A 16,887-nucleotide genomic window follows, 5' to 3' on the forward strand; every position below is an offset into this window, starting at 1 on the left:
CCATACCCTGCAACTATTAATTAAGCCTGTGCTCTAGAGCCTGAGAGCCACAACTACTGAAGTCCCTGTGCCTTAGAGCCTAGGCCCTGCAACAGGACAAGCTACCATGAGAAAATGGTACACCACAACCAGATACAGTCCTTGCAGGAAGGAAGACCCGGAGAGCCAAAAAAACTCACTAGACAAAAAGAGAGGAAAAGATGAATCAAATAGCTGCCATCACATCTTGGGGACACTTCATTTCACCTAGAAAATCATTTTAAAAATACAAACCCTGGACTACATGTAAAAATAGACAGCCATTGGGAATTTGTTGTATGATGCAGGAAGCTCAAACTGCTGCTCTGTGACAACCTAGAGGGGTGGGATGGGGTGGGAGGTGGGAGGGAGGTTCAAGTGGGAGGGGATACATGTGTATGTAAAAGTGAAAGTGTTAGTGGTTCAGTCCTGTCCAACTCTTTGCAACCCCATGGACTGTAGCCCTCCAGGCTCCTCTGTCCATGGAATTCTCCAGGCAAGAATACTAGAGTGGGTTGCCATTCCCTTCTCCAGAGGATCTTCCCTACCAAGACACTGAATGTGGGTCTCCTGCATTGCAGGCAGATTCTTTCCATCTGAGCCACCAGGGAAGCCCCAGGCTGACTCATGTTGATATATGGCAGAAACCAACACAAAATTATAAAGCAATATACTTGAATTATAAATAAATAAACCTTAAAAAAATACAAATATTCGAACAGTAAGGTCCTACTATATATCACAGTGAACTATGTTCCATATCTTATAACCTACAGTGGAAAGGAATCTGAAAAAGAATATATACATATAACTGAATCACTTTGCTGCACATGTGAAAGTAACACATTGTAAATTAACTACAATTAATTTAAATTAAATTAATTAAATAACTTCGAATTTAAAACTATTAAAAACAGAAACAAAAATTTCACAAGCAATGGACAAACTGACACAATAAAGAAGCCACGTTATTCGGGATGAAGGAAATTCTAGGCAGAAGCATGCTGGGGACAAAAATACCATCAAATGGTCAAAAGAGATCAGAAATCTGGTTCGATTAGCTGAGCAAGAAATGAGTTGAACAGTGATATGGACAAGAACAAGAGGTCAAGTTAGAGCTGGAACTGAGATGTTGTGCAGATGACAGAGATTTAAAGAAATGGTCTGATTTATGTCTTACACACTAAAGACCAGCACTTTCCAAGGGAACAGAATATTTTGCAATAGTGGAAATACTGTCTGTCTGTACTTGGTCGTGTACTATAGTGACTGACCAACCATGTCTAGACAGACAACATTTAAATCGTGGTGTGTCAGAGAAGCTGAACTTTTAATTGTATATTTAATTTAAACTACCACATGTGGCTAGTGGTTACCATGCTGGAAATCACAAAAATAAACTTCTTACAGAATATATATTGAAAATACATGGCTTTTTAAAAAGGTGTCAACCCAGAAAGAGAAATACAGGTGGAAAATGAGAGCAACAAGACTTTATACAGTAGAAAGCAGATGCCAGATAGTAATTGACTTAGCTGACCTGCTAAAGCCAAAGCCTAAGCAAGTAGTTGAGAAAACCAGAAAACTGCTCAACTTATATCCAAGAACCATACCAAGCAACTCAGTACTAATATATATCACATAACTTTGGAACTGGGTGTCAAGGCAGGGCTAAATGTTAGAGAATTTTTTAAACTCTGCACAGCAGGGTGAATGCCCCCTTCCACCTTCTCCCTCAAGCTCTAAACTTCATCAATGAATATTTAACGGCAGCCTTCTCTTCACACTAGGTTTTTAAGACACTGACAGACAGGTATAGGTCCTACAGGGAAGAGACTGGAAGAAGAGCCCCTGAAGAATCCAAACAAACCCAACAGGAAAGGCCCATAGGGCTGATGAAGGAGCTCCCACCCCTACAGAAATGGCCAACCACACTGTCCCTCACTGAAGCCCATGTCCAACAACCTACCCCTATAGACAGTTTTAGTGTTAAGTGGGCACAATGGATTCATCAGACATTTGAGGAAAACATCCAACATGAAAGATGGAAAAGAAAGGGAGGAAAAAACTCTTAAGTCAATACATGCAAATATTTCCTCACAATCTTAGAAGGAAACTTAAGGGAAAAAAATGTATCCAAATGTCTGCTATGCCAATTCAACTGTTTCTATTATGTTCATGTTCTCGCCACTCTAAAGTAGCTCTCACTAGTAATGCTTGAATGTCTGCCTTACAAGACAGTGAAACATTAGACTAGAGTCCCCACTCACCCCACCGAAGCCACTGCACAACTCAGGGTGTATCCTGACACTATCCGTATACCAGGCGTCTGGGTCCATTCACACAATCCCTGTGTACCGGTGCGTGAAACACAGGTTTCAAACGAGATGGCCACAAACTATATGGATTCCTCTCAAAAGGTTAGCCGATTTCTAAAATGAAATTTTCTAAAAGGAAATTTCCCAAACTACATCTCGAGCTCCAACTGGAATCTCCTGTAAGAATAAACCTGAAAGACCACTTGCCGTGACGGTTCCTGGAGCTGACTCCGACGGACTCACAGAGCTTTGGTATGCGATCCTGTTATGCACAGAACTCTGGTCGTAGGAGGAAGACGTTGTTACTGGACTAGTGGAGCTCAAAGAGGAGCTGGTCAGACTGGACGAGGTAATGACGGAAGTTGTGTAGGTGGAGTTCTGTACTGCACTGGTCATTGGTAGGGAGGTATTCAAAGAATCACTACAGAGAATAAAAGACATGAGACATAAATCTGTGTCACTTCACTGTTTTCATGAGGCAGAACAATTTCATCTCTTGTCATATTTTAAATTAAATAAACGTATCTAACTATAAAATTTATACTGCTGCATCATTTATATCATGCAAATGAAGATTAAAAGAACAATTAATCCCTCCTCCCAAATTAGAGCAACCTAATTTAACTGACAGTTCAAAACTGGGAAGAGTACGCAAAAGACTATATACTGTCACCCTGCTAATTTAACTTATATACAGAAGACATCACGCGAAACAACGGGTCAGACAAAGCTCAAGCTGGAATCAAGATTGCTGGGAGAGATATCAACAACCTCAGACATGCAAATAACATCACCCTAAGGGCAGAACATGAAGAGGAACTTAAGACCCTCTTGAGTGAAAAAGGAGAGTGAAAAACCTGGCACAAAACTCAACATTCAAAAAACTTTGAACGTTCAAAGAGACACAGCATCCGGTCCCATCACTTTGTGGCAAACAGAAAGGGGAAAAGTGGAAACAGTGGCAGATTTTCTTTTCCTGGGTTCTAAAAATCACTGCAGACCATGACTTCAGCCATGAAATTAAAAGATACGTGCTTCTTGGAAGAAAAGCTATGAAAAACCTAGACAGCATATTAAAAGCAGAGATATCACTGCCAACAAAGATCCATATAGTCAAAGCTATGGTTTTTCCAGTAGTCATGTATGGATGTGAGAGTTGGACCATAAAGAAGACTGAGCACCAAAGAATTGATACTTGTGAACTGTGGTGTTGAAGACTATTGTGAGTCCCTTGGACTGCAAGGAGATCAAACCATTCATTCAATCCTAAAGGAAATCAACTCTGAATATTCTATTGCATGGACTAATGCTGAAGCTCCAATACTTTGGCCACCCAATGCAAAAAGCTGACTCACTGGAAAAGACCCTGATGCTGGGAAAGACTGAAGGCAAAAGAAGGAAGCAGCAGAGGATGAGATGGTTAGATAGCATCACTGATTCAATGGACATGAATGTGAGCAAACTCTGGGAGACAGTGAAGGACAAAGAAGTCTGGCATACTGCAGCCCATGGGTTGCAGAGTTGGACACGACTTAGCAACTGAACAACAAATTTAACTAATAGGCAGCGTGACATTATTAAGAATTCTTAAGAAACTTTAAGGAATCTAAATGTCCTGAGTCTGTCCTTAGAAAGGGAACTCAAGCAAATATCAGATTTTGGCTCTAGAAGGTAAAAAATGTAGTAAAATAAATTCTAAAATTTGAGATTTTAGAATTTCAAGATTCCTCTTGAATCTTGATTCCTCTATTTATAAAATATTCCATTGAAAGAAAATAAGTGTTAGCAAAGATGTATACACACTGAATCCCTCATAGATTACTGGTAGGAATGTAAGTATTTCAGCCACTAGGGCGAAAGTCTGATAGATCCTCAAATGGTTAAATACAAGAGTTATCAAAGGATCCAGCAATTCCCAGGTACAGCTCCAAAGCAAATGAAAGCACACAAAACTTAACTGAATTTTCACATCAGTATGATTCATTAACAGCCAAAAAGTGGATGTAAGCCAAATATCTAATGACTGGATAAACAAAATGTGATGTACCTGCACAATGAAATACTATTTGGAAAAGAAAATGCACACACACTGTAAAATGGATGAACCTTGAAAACACTATGCTAAATAAAAGAAGTCAGAAACAAAAGGCCACTTATTGCATTTTCCTAGTTATATGCAATCCCACAACAGGCAAATCAGGAGACAAATTAATGGTTTTCAAGGGATGGAGTGAGGGGGAAAGCTGGGCATGACTGCTAACAGGCACAGGATTTCTTTTTAGGGGGATGGAAGACACATTCTAGAGTTAGCCACTGGTGATGGTGATACAAACCCATCACTATAGGGTTTATTTTCTCCACCAGGTGATTTCTTAGACTCTACTGTGTTTTACTTTGCAAAGGAGTTAATCAAAACTAGAAAGAGAAGTGGGAAACTGTATACCTTAAAGATTTTGAATACAAGCTAATGGGAATCTGGCTACTATTTTCACTGCTTGCAGATGATCCAAATTCAGAGAGAGAAGGTTCTGATCCAAATTCCAAGGCGCCAAACTGGACATTTAATCCTGTGACATCTGCTGATCCAGGCATTTCCACTGCAGAAGCTGGGATCTGTAAAAGCAAAACCATGATGTTAGCAACGGAAGTGAGAGATTCCCAGCCCCAAAGGTCTGCAGAGCTAACAAGCACTGGGTTCCCTGGGCCCTTTGGGGAGTCCTGAGGAACAAGGAGTGAAAGGCAGGAAAAAGAAATAGGATTTTTTTTTTTTTTTAAAGAGAAAGGAACAGAGCCAAGAAAAATTAAAAAGTTAACGGAATGGTCAGTTCCACCAAATGCTTCTTAGGATTGGGGATGGGAGTTGGGGGGAAGGGGAGGGGGAGGGTGTGACACGGGATTGTGGTGATGGATGAGTGAGGAAGAGGGGCCTCTAATGAAAGCATTGCCTGGTCAAGGAACCACTCCTACCTCTACAGAACAGAGCTAAGTAAGTGCAGAAGAACACCAGATTCTCTTCCCTAAATGCACAAGATCATCAGGTTTCCTGAGCAAGATCTGTAATTTGAATGGACAGTCCTGTCTCTTAGCACAAACCCATTAGTCACTCAGAAGTGACCGATGCTCATAAATCAAGAGACTATGTACTTGAATATACCCCATGAACTAAGTGTTAAAATGCATCCACCTTTGGCACTATGACTTCCTGATAAAAGACTCACCTTAGAAGCTGGAGGTATTCGCCGAGACTTAGGGAGTTTGATGTGTTTGGGCTGTGGTTGGTGAGCAGACACAGCGATGTTTTCGACAGTCATGCTGGGAAGTTGCAAAAGTTTGTTCACAGTGGAGGTACTGCTGTCTCTGGGTGCTGCCTCTCGGAGCTTCACCTGGGAAGGAAAGGACTCCAACCCAGGAGGAGGAACAGTGACGGCCTGAGTCTGGTGCTGCTGTCGTTGGCTCAACTGGCTAAGAACAGGGGATGGTTCAGGCTGAGATTTGAAGTCTAAGAAGCGGGGTGGGGGTGGGGGGAGGCAACAATCAATCATTTAGGCACATGAGCTCACAGCTCCCTATTCCGCAGCCCCTGACAGTGGAGGGCTGCTGACACCACTGCTTTCTCCCAACCACCTTCTACTTCAATCCCAAACATGGTGTGTGCGTGTGTCTATAATATTTTAACAACTGGTCTGTGGGAAATGGAAAAGGATACCTGAATGAGTTTGTAGCTAATGTCTTATGCAGAGAGGAGATTCAGTTTATGCTAAAGCATATGGGGTGGAGAATGGGTATTCATATTTTATATTAACTTTTGAAAATTATTATTTCAATAACATACGTGATACTGCAAAATCCAAAATATACAAAAATATATATGATGAATAAAAATCACCCTCCACCCTGTTCCCAGAAGCAGACATTTGTACTCAGTTTCTTAAATAAAAATATCAAAGATATTTAGTTTTCAGAGACTGTGCCCCATTAATGTATGAAGAACTACTTCATTTTTATGATTACAAAGTCACATATGGTACACAAACCAGTATTATATTAATAAACTTTGAAGTTTTCCAATTTCTTGCTACAAAAAGCAATGCTGCAATAAATATATTTTTATGTAAGACATTTTGGTCAAGTTTAAGTACACCTGCAGGATCAACTGCTAGAACAGAGTTGCTGGTTCAAAGAGTGACTTGATACTTTTTATATTAAGGAAGTTCACCCTTTGCCTATAAATTGATTTTTTTTTTTCATAGTTTGTCTCCTTTTTCATTTGGTTATGATACTTCCTATCACATCCAGACAGGTAGGTCTACCTCACACAGAGTACATAAAAATCTTCCTATGTTTTTCTGTTATTGTTATTCATTATCTACGTTTAGGTATTTCACCCATTTGGCACTTTGCTGAACAGTAGGAGTTAGGGATCCAACTTCATTTTCCAGCTAGATACCCAAAAGAAACAAACCATCTATCCACTGTGGATTTGCAGTGCTACCTCTATCATAAAGAGAATCTTTTTCTGCAAAGAACCAGACAGTAAATATTTTAGGCCCTGAAGGTCATCTCTTAGCAACTATTCAACTCTGCCTTTGCAGACTGAAAGTAGTTACAGATAAAAACATAAATAAATGGCTGTGTTCCAATAAAACTGTACTTCCACAAATAGGTAGCAAATCCAGTCAAAGGTTTGCCATCCCATGTCTTAGTCTCTTTCCATCATAGTTGAATCTATTTTCGTCTTGACATTAGAGGAAAGTACAAAGAGGACAGACTTTCAAAGAATGGGAATAGCATGCTCAGATCTAAAAACTCATACCACTCAGTAGTTAAATGTACAGAAAAAAGTTAACATACACAGGAGGCCTATATTAGAAACATCAGCTTCTGTCAAGGAACATGAAATTTTTGGTATGTTCCAAAGGACGCCAATGCTCTAACTGATAAAAGGGACTCTCTTTACCTTGATTATTTATACAATTTGGTTTATGTTGAATGTTCTCTCTCTTTCTGGGATTCTACAGTTTGGGTTTATACTAGGTAGACAGTGCCCATGTGACCAGTCCCCCAATAAAAACCTTGGACATTGTGTCTTTAATGAATGCTTTGGTAAAAAGACTTCAAACCTAGAGTAGTCTCAGGTACTTCTGTAACAGTAAACCATTTCATTCAGCAGAAAAACGTGTTTCCGTGTCTCTCAGTATACCCTAAACATAAACCAGACAGCCAACCCTATGATTAAAGTAAACCTCTGCTATTATGGCATGTGTATTGGTGGGAAATGGAGAGTTAATGTCACAAAGTCTATGGGTGTACAGCTTGGAAAACATCTAACTTAGAAAATATTTATCATACAAACCACAGACATTAAGGCTAGACAAAATCATGGCAGATACACACATGTTAGAATCAGAAAACAAGAGAGAATATGATTTAAAGTATTGTCCACATTTCACCTTCTTATTCTAATAAAGCTCAAAAAAAAAAAATCTGTCTAGGTATTTATTCAAAGTGTTGTTTCCTTATATCTGCTTGACTACTATCATGCTTTTGCACATCTGTTCAAGGTATGTACTACTACTACTATTAATATTAACAAACAAATATAGGTATTTATACAATGCCAACCTGAAGGATTTAATTCAGAAACTGCAGAAGTTCTACTAAAAAGAAATATGCCTGGTCAAGACAGAACCCGTAAACACTAACAATTGACATTCACCTCAAAGTCGCCCCTGGTGACTCAGATGGTAAAGCGTCTACCTACAATGTGGGAGACCCAGGTTCGATCCCTGGGTCGAGAAAATCCTCTGGAGAAGGAAATGGCAATCCACTCCAGTACTCTTGCCTGGAAAATCCCATGGACAGAGGAGCGTGGTAGGCTACAGTCCATGGGGTTGCAAAGAGTCAGGACTGAGCGACTTCACTTTCATTTCCACAAAGTCTCCTGCTTCTGAATTGGTTGGTGGGGTGTAGTGGCTAAGAGTGCTGGGTGGCTGTGGTTTGGAGCAGTGGTGGTCAGGACCAGAGGGGTAGTCTCTGGCTGACTTATCAGGGTAGACCAAAGGTGGAGTGACTTTATCTTGGCATTTGTTGGTGGTAATAACTGCTTCCCAGTTTCTGCTGAGTCAGAGACCTACGTTGTGTTCTTGTGCTCTGGCTTTTGGAACTCAAGTAAAGGCCCTTTCGTTTCAGGTGAAATTCCTCTTGGTAGATTGGACCTAGCCTGGTCTTTGGAGAGAGAGCAAGCCCTGAGCCTTTGGAGTGGGAGGACTGACTCCAAGAGCCTAGACAATCAGAGAACTAACCCTCAGTTCAGTTTAGTTGCTCAGTCGTGTCCGACTCTTTGCGACCCCATGAACTGCAGCACGCCAGGCCTCCCTGTCCATCACCAACTCCCAGAGTTCACTCAAACTCATGTGCATCGAGTTGGTGATGCCATCCAGCCATCTCATCCTCTGTCGTCCCCTTCTCCTCCTGCCCCCAATCCCTCCCAGCATCAGAGTCTTTTCCAATGAGTCAACTCTTCGCATGAGGTGGCCAAAGTATTGGAGTTTCAGCTTTGCATCGGTCCTTGCAAAGAACACCCAGGACTGATCTCCTTCAGAATGGACTGGTTGGATCTCCTTGCAGTCCAAGGGACTCTCAAGAGTCTTCTCCAACACCACAGCATCAATTCTTTGGCACTCAGCTTTCTTCACAGTCCAACTCTCATATCCATACATGACCACTGGAAAAACCATAGCCTTGACTAGACGAACCTTTGTTGGCAAAGTAATGTCTCTGCTTTTGAATATGCCATCTAGGTTGGTCATAACTTTCCTTCCAAGGAGTAAGCATCTTTTAATTTCATGGCTGCAGTCACCATCTGCAGTGATTTTGGAGTCCAGAGAAATAAAGTCTGCCACTCTTTCCACTGTTTCCCCATCTATTTCCCATGAAGTGATGGGACCAGATGCCATGATCTTAGTTTTCTGAATGTTCAGCTTTAAGCCAACTTTTTCACTCTCCTCTTTCATTTTCATCAAGAGGCTCTTTAGCTCCTCTTCACTTTCTGCCATAAGGGTGGTGTCATCTGCATATATGAGGTTATTGATATTTCTCCCCGCAATCTTGATTCCAGCTTGTGCTTCTTCCAGCCCAGCGTTTCTCATGATGTACTCTGCATATAAGTTAAATAAGCAGGGTGACAGTATACAGCCTTGATGTACTCCTTTTCCTATTTGGAACCAGTCTGTTGTTCCATGTCCAGTTTTAACTGTTGCTTCCTGACCTGCATACAGGTTTCTCAAGAGGCAGGTCAGGTGGTCTGGTATTCCCATCTCTTTCAGAATTTTCCAGAGTTTATATCAAATAGTGAAAACTCACACAAAGGAAACCACTTGAATACAAGACTTGGCATCACCCAACCACCAGAAAGCACCCTGTGCAGGATGCCTCATCTAAACAACAAATAAAGAAAAATACTAACCCAACACTCAGCCTTGCCCATCAGAGGAAAAACACACACAAAAACTCGGCACAAATCTCACCCTATATAAAGCTTACATAAACCACTGGATCAAACTTAGAAGGGCAGAAACCAAAAGGAAGAAAGAATTCAACATTGAAGCCTGGGAAAAGGAGACCTCAAATACATAAGTTAAAAAAAATAATAATGAAAAGGCAGAGAAATACTACACAAATGAAGGAACAAACTAGAAACATAGAAGTCCAAATAAATGAAGAGGAAATAGGCAAACTACCTGAAAAAGAATTCAGAATAATGATAGTAAAAATGATCAAAACCCTAGAAAACAAAATGGAGAAAAATGCAAGAACCAATTAACAAAGATCTAGAAGAATTAAAGAATAAACATACAAACAAACAACACAATTACTGAAATTAAAAATACTCTAGAAGGAATCAATAGCAGAATATCTGAAGCAGAAGAATGAATCAGTGAGGTGGAAAATAAAATGGTGGAAATAACTTCTGAAGCGCAGAATAAAGTAAAAAGAATGAAAAGAACTGAGGATAGTTTCTTTTCATCATATCACATCAAAAAGCTCATACACCATGATCAAGTTGGGTTTATTCCAGGAATGCAAGGATTCTTCAATATATGCACATCAAACAATGTGATACACTGTATCAACAAACTGAAAGATAAAAACTATATGCTAACCTCTACAGCGCAGAAAACGCCTTTGACAAAATCCAGCACCCCATTTATGATTAAAACTCTCAAAAAAAATGGACATAGAAGGAACCTACTTCAACAAGTAAAGGCCATATATGATAAACCTACAGCAAACATTATTCTCAATGAAGAAAAGCTGAAAGCATTCCCCCTAAGATCAAGAACAAGGAACAAGACAAGGTTGTTCACTTTCACCACTATTATTAAACAGTTCTGGAAGTCCTAGCTACAGCAATCAGAGAAGAAAAAGAAATAAAAGGAATCCAGATCAGAAAAGAAGTAAAATGGATTAAAGACCTAAATGTAAGGCCAGAAACTATAAAACTCTTTGAGGAAAACATAGGCAGAACACTCACTGTTTGCAGATGACAGGATACTGTACATAGAAAACCCTAAAGATCAGAAAATTACTAATTAGTGAATTTAGCAAAGTTGCAGGACACAAAATCAATACACAGAAATCACTTGCATTTCTATATATTAACAGTGAAAAATCAGAAAGAGAAATTAAAGAGTCAATCCCATTCACCATTGCAACAAAAATAAATATCTAGAAATAAACTTACCTAAGGAGACAAAAGAACTGTACACAGAAAATCGTAAGACACTAATGAAAGAAATCAAAGATGACATAAACAGATAGATAGATATTCCATGTTCCTGGGTAGAAAGGTCAATATTATGAAAATTGATAGTATGACTATACTATCAAATGTAATCTACAGATTCAATGCAACCCCTATCTAATTACCAATGGCATTTTTCACAGAACTAGAACAAAATATTTCACAATTCATATGGAAACACAAAAGCCCCCAAATAGCCAAAGCAGTCTTAACAAAGAATGGAGCTGGAGGAATCAACCTTCCTGACTTCAGGTTATACTACAAAGCTACAGTCATCAAGACAGTATGGTACTGGCACAAAAACAGAAATACAGACCAAGGAAACAAGATAGAAAGCCCAGAAATAAACCCATGCAAATATGGGTACCTTATTTTTGACAAAGGATGCAAGAATATACAATGGGGCAAAGACAGCCTCTTCAATAAATGGCGCTGGGAAAACTGGACAGCTACATGTAAAAGAATGAAATTAGAATATCTCCTACACCATACACAAAGATAAACTCAAAATGGATTAAACACCTAAATGTAAGATCAGCACTATAAAACTCTTAGAGGAAAACAAACGCAGACCACTTGATATAAACCAAAGCAAGATCCTCTATGACCCATCTTCTAGAGTAACGGAAATAAAAACAAAAGTAAACAAGTGGGACCTGATCAAACTTAAAAGCTTTTGCACAGCAAAGGAAACTATAAGCAAGGTGAAAAGACAACCCTCAGAATGGGAGAAAATAATAGCAAATGAAACAACAGACAAAGGATTAATTTCTAAAATATACAAGCAGTTCATATAACTCAATGCCAGAGAAACAAACAACCCAATCAAAAAGGGGGAAAAAAGACTTAAACAGACATTTCTCCAAAGAAGACATACAGATGGTTAACAGACACATGAAACATCGCTCATTATGAGAGAAATGCAAATCAAAACCACAATGAGATATCACCTCACACCGTTCAGAATGGCCATCATCAAAATGTCTACAAACAATAAATGCTGAAGAGGATATGGAGAAAAGGGAACGCTCTTGCACTGTTGGGGGGAACATAAATGGATACAGCCACTATGGAAGACTTACAGAGATTCCTTAAAAAACTAGGAATAAAAATACCATATGACCCAGCAATCCCACTCCTAGGCATATACCCTAAGGAAACCAAAACTGAAAAAGACACATGTATCCCACTGTTCACTGCAGCACTATTTACAATAGCTAGGAAATGGAAGCAACCTAGATGTCCATCAACAGATGAATGGATAAAGTAGTTGTGGTACATATACACAATGGAATATTACTCAGCCATAAAAAGGAACACATGAGTCAGTTCTGTTGAGATGGATGAACCTAGAATCTATTATACAGAGTGAAGTTGAGTCAGAAAGTGAAAGATACAATATCATATTCTAACACATATATACAGAATCTGGAAAAATGGTACTGAAGAATTTATTTTCACGGCAGCAATGGAGAAACAGACATAGAGAATAGACTTATGGACATAGGGAGAGGGTGAGATGCATGGAAAGAGTAACGTGGAAACTTACATTACCATATGTACAATAGATAGCCAATGGGAATTTGCTATATGTCTCAGGGAACTCAAACAGGGGCTCTGTATCAATCTAGAGGGGTGGGATGGGGTAGGAGATTGGAGGGAGGTTCAAGAGGGAGGAGATATTTGTATACCTATGGCTGATTCATGTTTAGGTTTGACAGAAAACAACAAAATTCTGTAAAGCAATTATCCTTCAACAAAAAAATTAATTAAAAAAAATGAAAGAAATATGCCTGGTCAAACCCACATTAGTGTCCAAAAGTCAACCTTCTCTGCCAGTGTTTGGCATGTCCTCACTAGGGGCAAACCACCATAGAAAATGCACACTTACCAAAATGACTAAGGACTGAGGACTGGGAGGCTGGAGGCTTGAGGTCCCAAGAAGAAGTGGTTGTAGGAGAACTCGTACTACTTTGCTGTGAACTTGAGGTGGTGGTAAACTGGCCCAAACTCGGAGCTTTCAACTGGTCCAAAATCTGGGAGCTGGTGATGTTCGCCATTTTTGAAGGGGCAAGCTCTCCAAATCCTGAACCAAGGACGGATGACTTTAAAGGGAAAGAAAAACAAAAATCCTCAGCAATACAGAATTTCTACATGCCATTGTATTTTCACAAGGATTTTTAAAATTATAGCCTAGAACATTCTGAATTAGTATGACTCATCTGAATAAACACTACACAAAAATATTACCAAGTAACAAGATCTGACTAAATAAATCTAACAATCCTTCCTGCTTCTGATACAAGAGCTTCGAGGGAAGAGGAATAGTTTCCCTAGATTTTAATAAATTTATTTTTATTCAAAAAGTGGTATCATTTAAGCTTAGAAAAAAAATACTTTTTTTAAAGTAGAGAGAAATAGCATTAATCAAATGACAAAGACAAGGTTGAAAACAAAATACAGTATTTTCTTAATGTGTGGAATGGTAATCACCTTTAACTTTGCCAAGTTTTTACTAGGGTTAGTCACAGAGAGATCAGCCATCAGATCATCCTGCAAGGTTAAAGGCACATCACAGTACTTAACAGTTGTATTCCAGAATCAGACACTGAATTACAAGGATATATGTGTGTACTGAGCAGATGCCCTGGACACAGCTGTGTTTATTTCAAGGTGTTTTGATGACTAAGTACACCAAATACACTTCAAGAGCAAATGACCAGCCACCTAAGAGTGGCGGATCAAGTGCATTTTTACTTATCAATATCATTCAATTACTGAAAAGATTAAGTCAAAACGTAACTCCACAACCACCATAAAGGTTAAAAATAGAAATGATCTACATTCCATCAAGAGGCCTGATCTAGAAAGCTGAATCAATTATTTCTGGTATCAATTTCCAAAGCCATGGGCTATCTGTCCCAGTTGTTTTTAAAGATATTCAAATTCTCCAATGTGAGCAAAAAACTTCAGGCTGTGGGCAATTACTGCACTTCCAACACAGAATCTGCTTCTATTAAAACAGCTGTGATAACATTACTTACCACTGCTCCTGACTCTGTGCTCATGCCACCCACTACACCACTCTTAAGTCGCTTATAAATGCATCAAAACCCAGCTCAAGCCTACTTGCTCAAAAAAAGGCATCTTCTTTTCTTACCTAATCTCTATCCTGCATCAGCTAAGTTAATTGTAACGCACTTTCTGTGTGTTTCACAACACAATGACCTCACTGCATCAATGACTTAAAACCTTGCTTTAGGTAATACCTATTACCACAAGGCTTCAATTCCACCTACACATTTCAATCAATGGGGACAGTTTACAAACGTGCCTACGGGTACACTTGTGCACATGCATTCACATACATACATACAAATGCTCAACTTCCAATGCCAAAGATCCTGACCAGTCTTGTGTAGAATCTGGCTTAATCTAATTACTATCTGGCATATTTAGTTATTATAACTGAAGTTTCCCAATGATAGTAAAAGCATAGTAGGGCTCAGAATCACTGCTCTCAGAGGCAAAACAAACAATCTGTACTCTGGTTTCTCAAGATGTTGTTCACAACAAAAAGCAACATGCCTGAAGGATGTTGTTAAAATAAAAACCCTAATGTCCTATCTACATTCTCAAGTAGCCTGACTATGATTCCAGCAAGTAAGCAAGGACATCACATCAATGTACCACTGGCAGATGGAGGAAAGGAACTGGATGGTTCAATCAAACTCAGGGGTATTAATGGGTCCTCTCCAAACAGAGTCTGCCTTGGGTCCGTCTGTCTTCAAGCAGTGACACCCTCTCAAACGCTATCAACAATGACGCTAAAAATGCCAAGTTCCCAAGCTAGTTATACTTGCCATGACATGACTATGCAGAGGAGAAGATGACAATGGAAGTTCTCATATTCAAGCCTCCGATTTTTAGGGAACAGCAAAGAATTCTGAATCAAGGTGGGGGGGGTGTGATTATCATAGATCATATTCATAAGAAATTCCATTTTCAACTGTAGATTTCAGATTAAACACAACAAAGAATGAACCAAAGTATCATCACTAGTGAAAGCTGTGGATTTGTGTCTATAGTCCTTTCAACCTCTAGTTTTGCAACTCAGAACAGCCCACACTTGGACAGAGACCTGAGTTTACCATTCTACAGCTACATTCTTTTACTCCCATCACCTATCTTCATTTGCTTCACTAACAATTCCTGAGCTTTTCTCTCACAGAAGTTAGTTCTCTTTTTTGTCTATGCTGCAAAGTATGAGGTATCTTAGTTCCCTGAACCCTCACCTCTGCAGTGGAAGCACAGAGCCTTAACCACTGGATCACTAGTGAAGACCCGGGAGCTGAACTGTTACAAAAGCCAAAGTCATATACGCAGCAGCAGATGATGCTGTTCCAATAAAAACATATTCAATTTTTAAGGGCCTCTACTATACAACTGTTTGGAATAACAAAACCAAAATGCTAAAAATTTAAGAACCTAGGCAGATCTAGAAATAACTGTTTGCAGATTAGCAAACTAATGCTGACAAACATTAGCATTTAAGTAAACTGGAAAACAAATGAAAAATTAACATCTTAAGTATAAAGACAGACTCTGAAACAAACCCAAGGAAGAAAATCATCCTTCTTACTAGAAGGATCCCTAAGTTGATTATGACTGAACTAATTCATAATTCTAATCATAAAGAAGTACTTTTTATCTTCATCCAGAAAACTCAGTGGTTGAATTCTGCACAGAACTGTCAGATATGTGCTTGGAAATTATGACATCATTGTTTTCTGGACTGAGATCTAGTGTAGAGATTTTTATATGCAAAAAAATAATGATAAGGCAAGTGCCATTCAATAATACATTTATTCATGGGACCATTCCTTAAAATCCCATACTGAGAGAAAAGTGAATTACCAAACTCTGAGGTGGATAGGAGTTGACAGCATCAGAGCTGCCAGTCCCTGGTGCCATCTGATTGTTGTGCTGAGAGTTCGTGAAGACAAGGGCTTGGCCAAAGCTCTGCTGTTGAGAAGTTTCAAAGGAGTTGACTTCTGGGGCTTGACTGGGAGGAACAGGCTTCTGGAGCAAGGCTACCAGATCAACACTAAGCAGACAAAAAGCAAATGAAAGAATGAGTCAGAGGCAAATCTTACCAAAAAATAAACTTGAGAAATGAACCACTATAAATAAGTTCATGCTAAAAATAATCCCAGGGAGGAAAATCTTTGGAAACTGGAGTTTAAGAGCAGCAAAGGGAGATTATCAATCATCCCCCAACATGCCTACCCTACCAAGAAAGCACACCAAGCCACCGAGACCCAAATAGGGCTTTGCAGAGAAGAGAAAAGAAAGGTGCATTGAGATGTTTCCACGGAAATGGCACAATGACAACTGATTCGAAAACCTGGAGCAACTGAGTACACCTCAACAGTTTTCTTGGCTTGTTTCCTTTAGAATATTTGGCCCTCTTCATTACTTAAAACCAGTCTCTCTTAAACTTTCCCAAAGCAAAGTAAACCCATATTTTTGAGAAATGAGGACCAAAGCCGTGCTAGACCATTCAAGCAGTTTTGACATTTACCATAAATATTCCTATAAGTTTTGTGTTCTATCACATGATATATTTAGGTTTATATAAATCTCATAATTTCTCTCAAATATTTAGGGAAAAAAATGCACAACATATTAACAAATACTCTGTTAATCAGACTTCTTATAATGTCCCTAGGAAGACTGAGATTCCAA

The 16,887-nt window shown here is 39.2% G+C and overlaps 1 protein-coding gene and 1 non-coding gene across 28 annotated transcripts in view; both read right to left on the reverse strand.

Moving 5' to 3' along the window:
• The window catches only part of UBAP2 (ubiquitin associated protein 2), a 119,726-nt gene that overhangs the window by 14,937 nt on the left and 87,902 nt on the right, over positions 1-16,887 (reverse strand). For all 27 annotated transcript variants that reach the window (XR_015170104.1, XR_015170103.1, XR_015170098.1 and 24 more), the window contains 5 exons: positions 16,057-16,246; positions 13,031-13,244; positions 5,555-5,835; positions 4,780-4,949; positions 2,544-2,757 (listed from right to left, as the gene is read on the reverse strand). Coding sequence is in view for 18 of the 27 variants with exons in the window: in XM_086416619.1 (XP_086272745.1) it covers positions 2,544-2,757; positions 4,780-4,949; positions 5,555-5,835; positions 13,031-13,244; positions 16,057-16,246 (1,069 nt within the window). In the remaining 9 variants the exon portion in view is untranslated. The remainder of the gene's footprint in view (positions 1-2,543; positions 2,758-4,779; positions 4,950-5,554; positions 5,836-13,030; positions 13,245-16,056; positions 16,247-16,887) is intronic.
• On the reverse strand, positions 15,855-15,935 carry LOC147367453 (small nucleolar RNA SNORD121A). Its single transcript, XR_015132248.1, has one exon. It is a non-coding gene; the product is annotated as a small nucleolar RNA SNORD121A (small nucleolar RNA).

Source organism: Bos grunniens, chromosome 8, assembly GCF_055505025.1.
Source record: "Bos grunniens cultivar Pamir isolate PY7600 chromosome 8, Bosgru_T2T1.0, whole genome shotgun sequence".
Classification (NCBI taxonomy): Eukaryota; Metazoa; Chordata; class Mammalia; order Artiodactyla; family Bovidae; genus Bos; species Bos grunniens.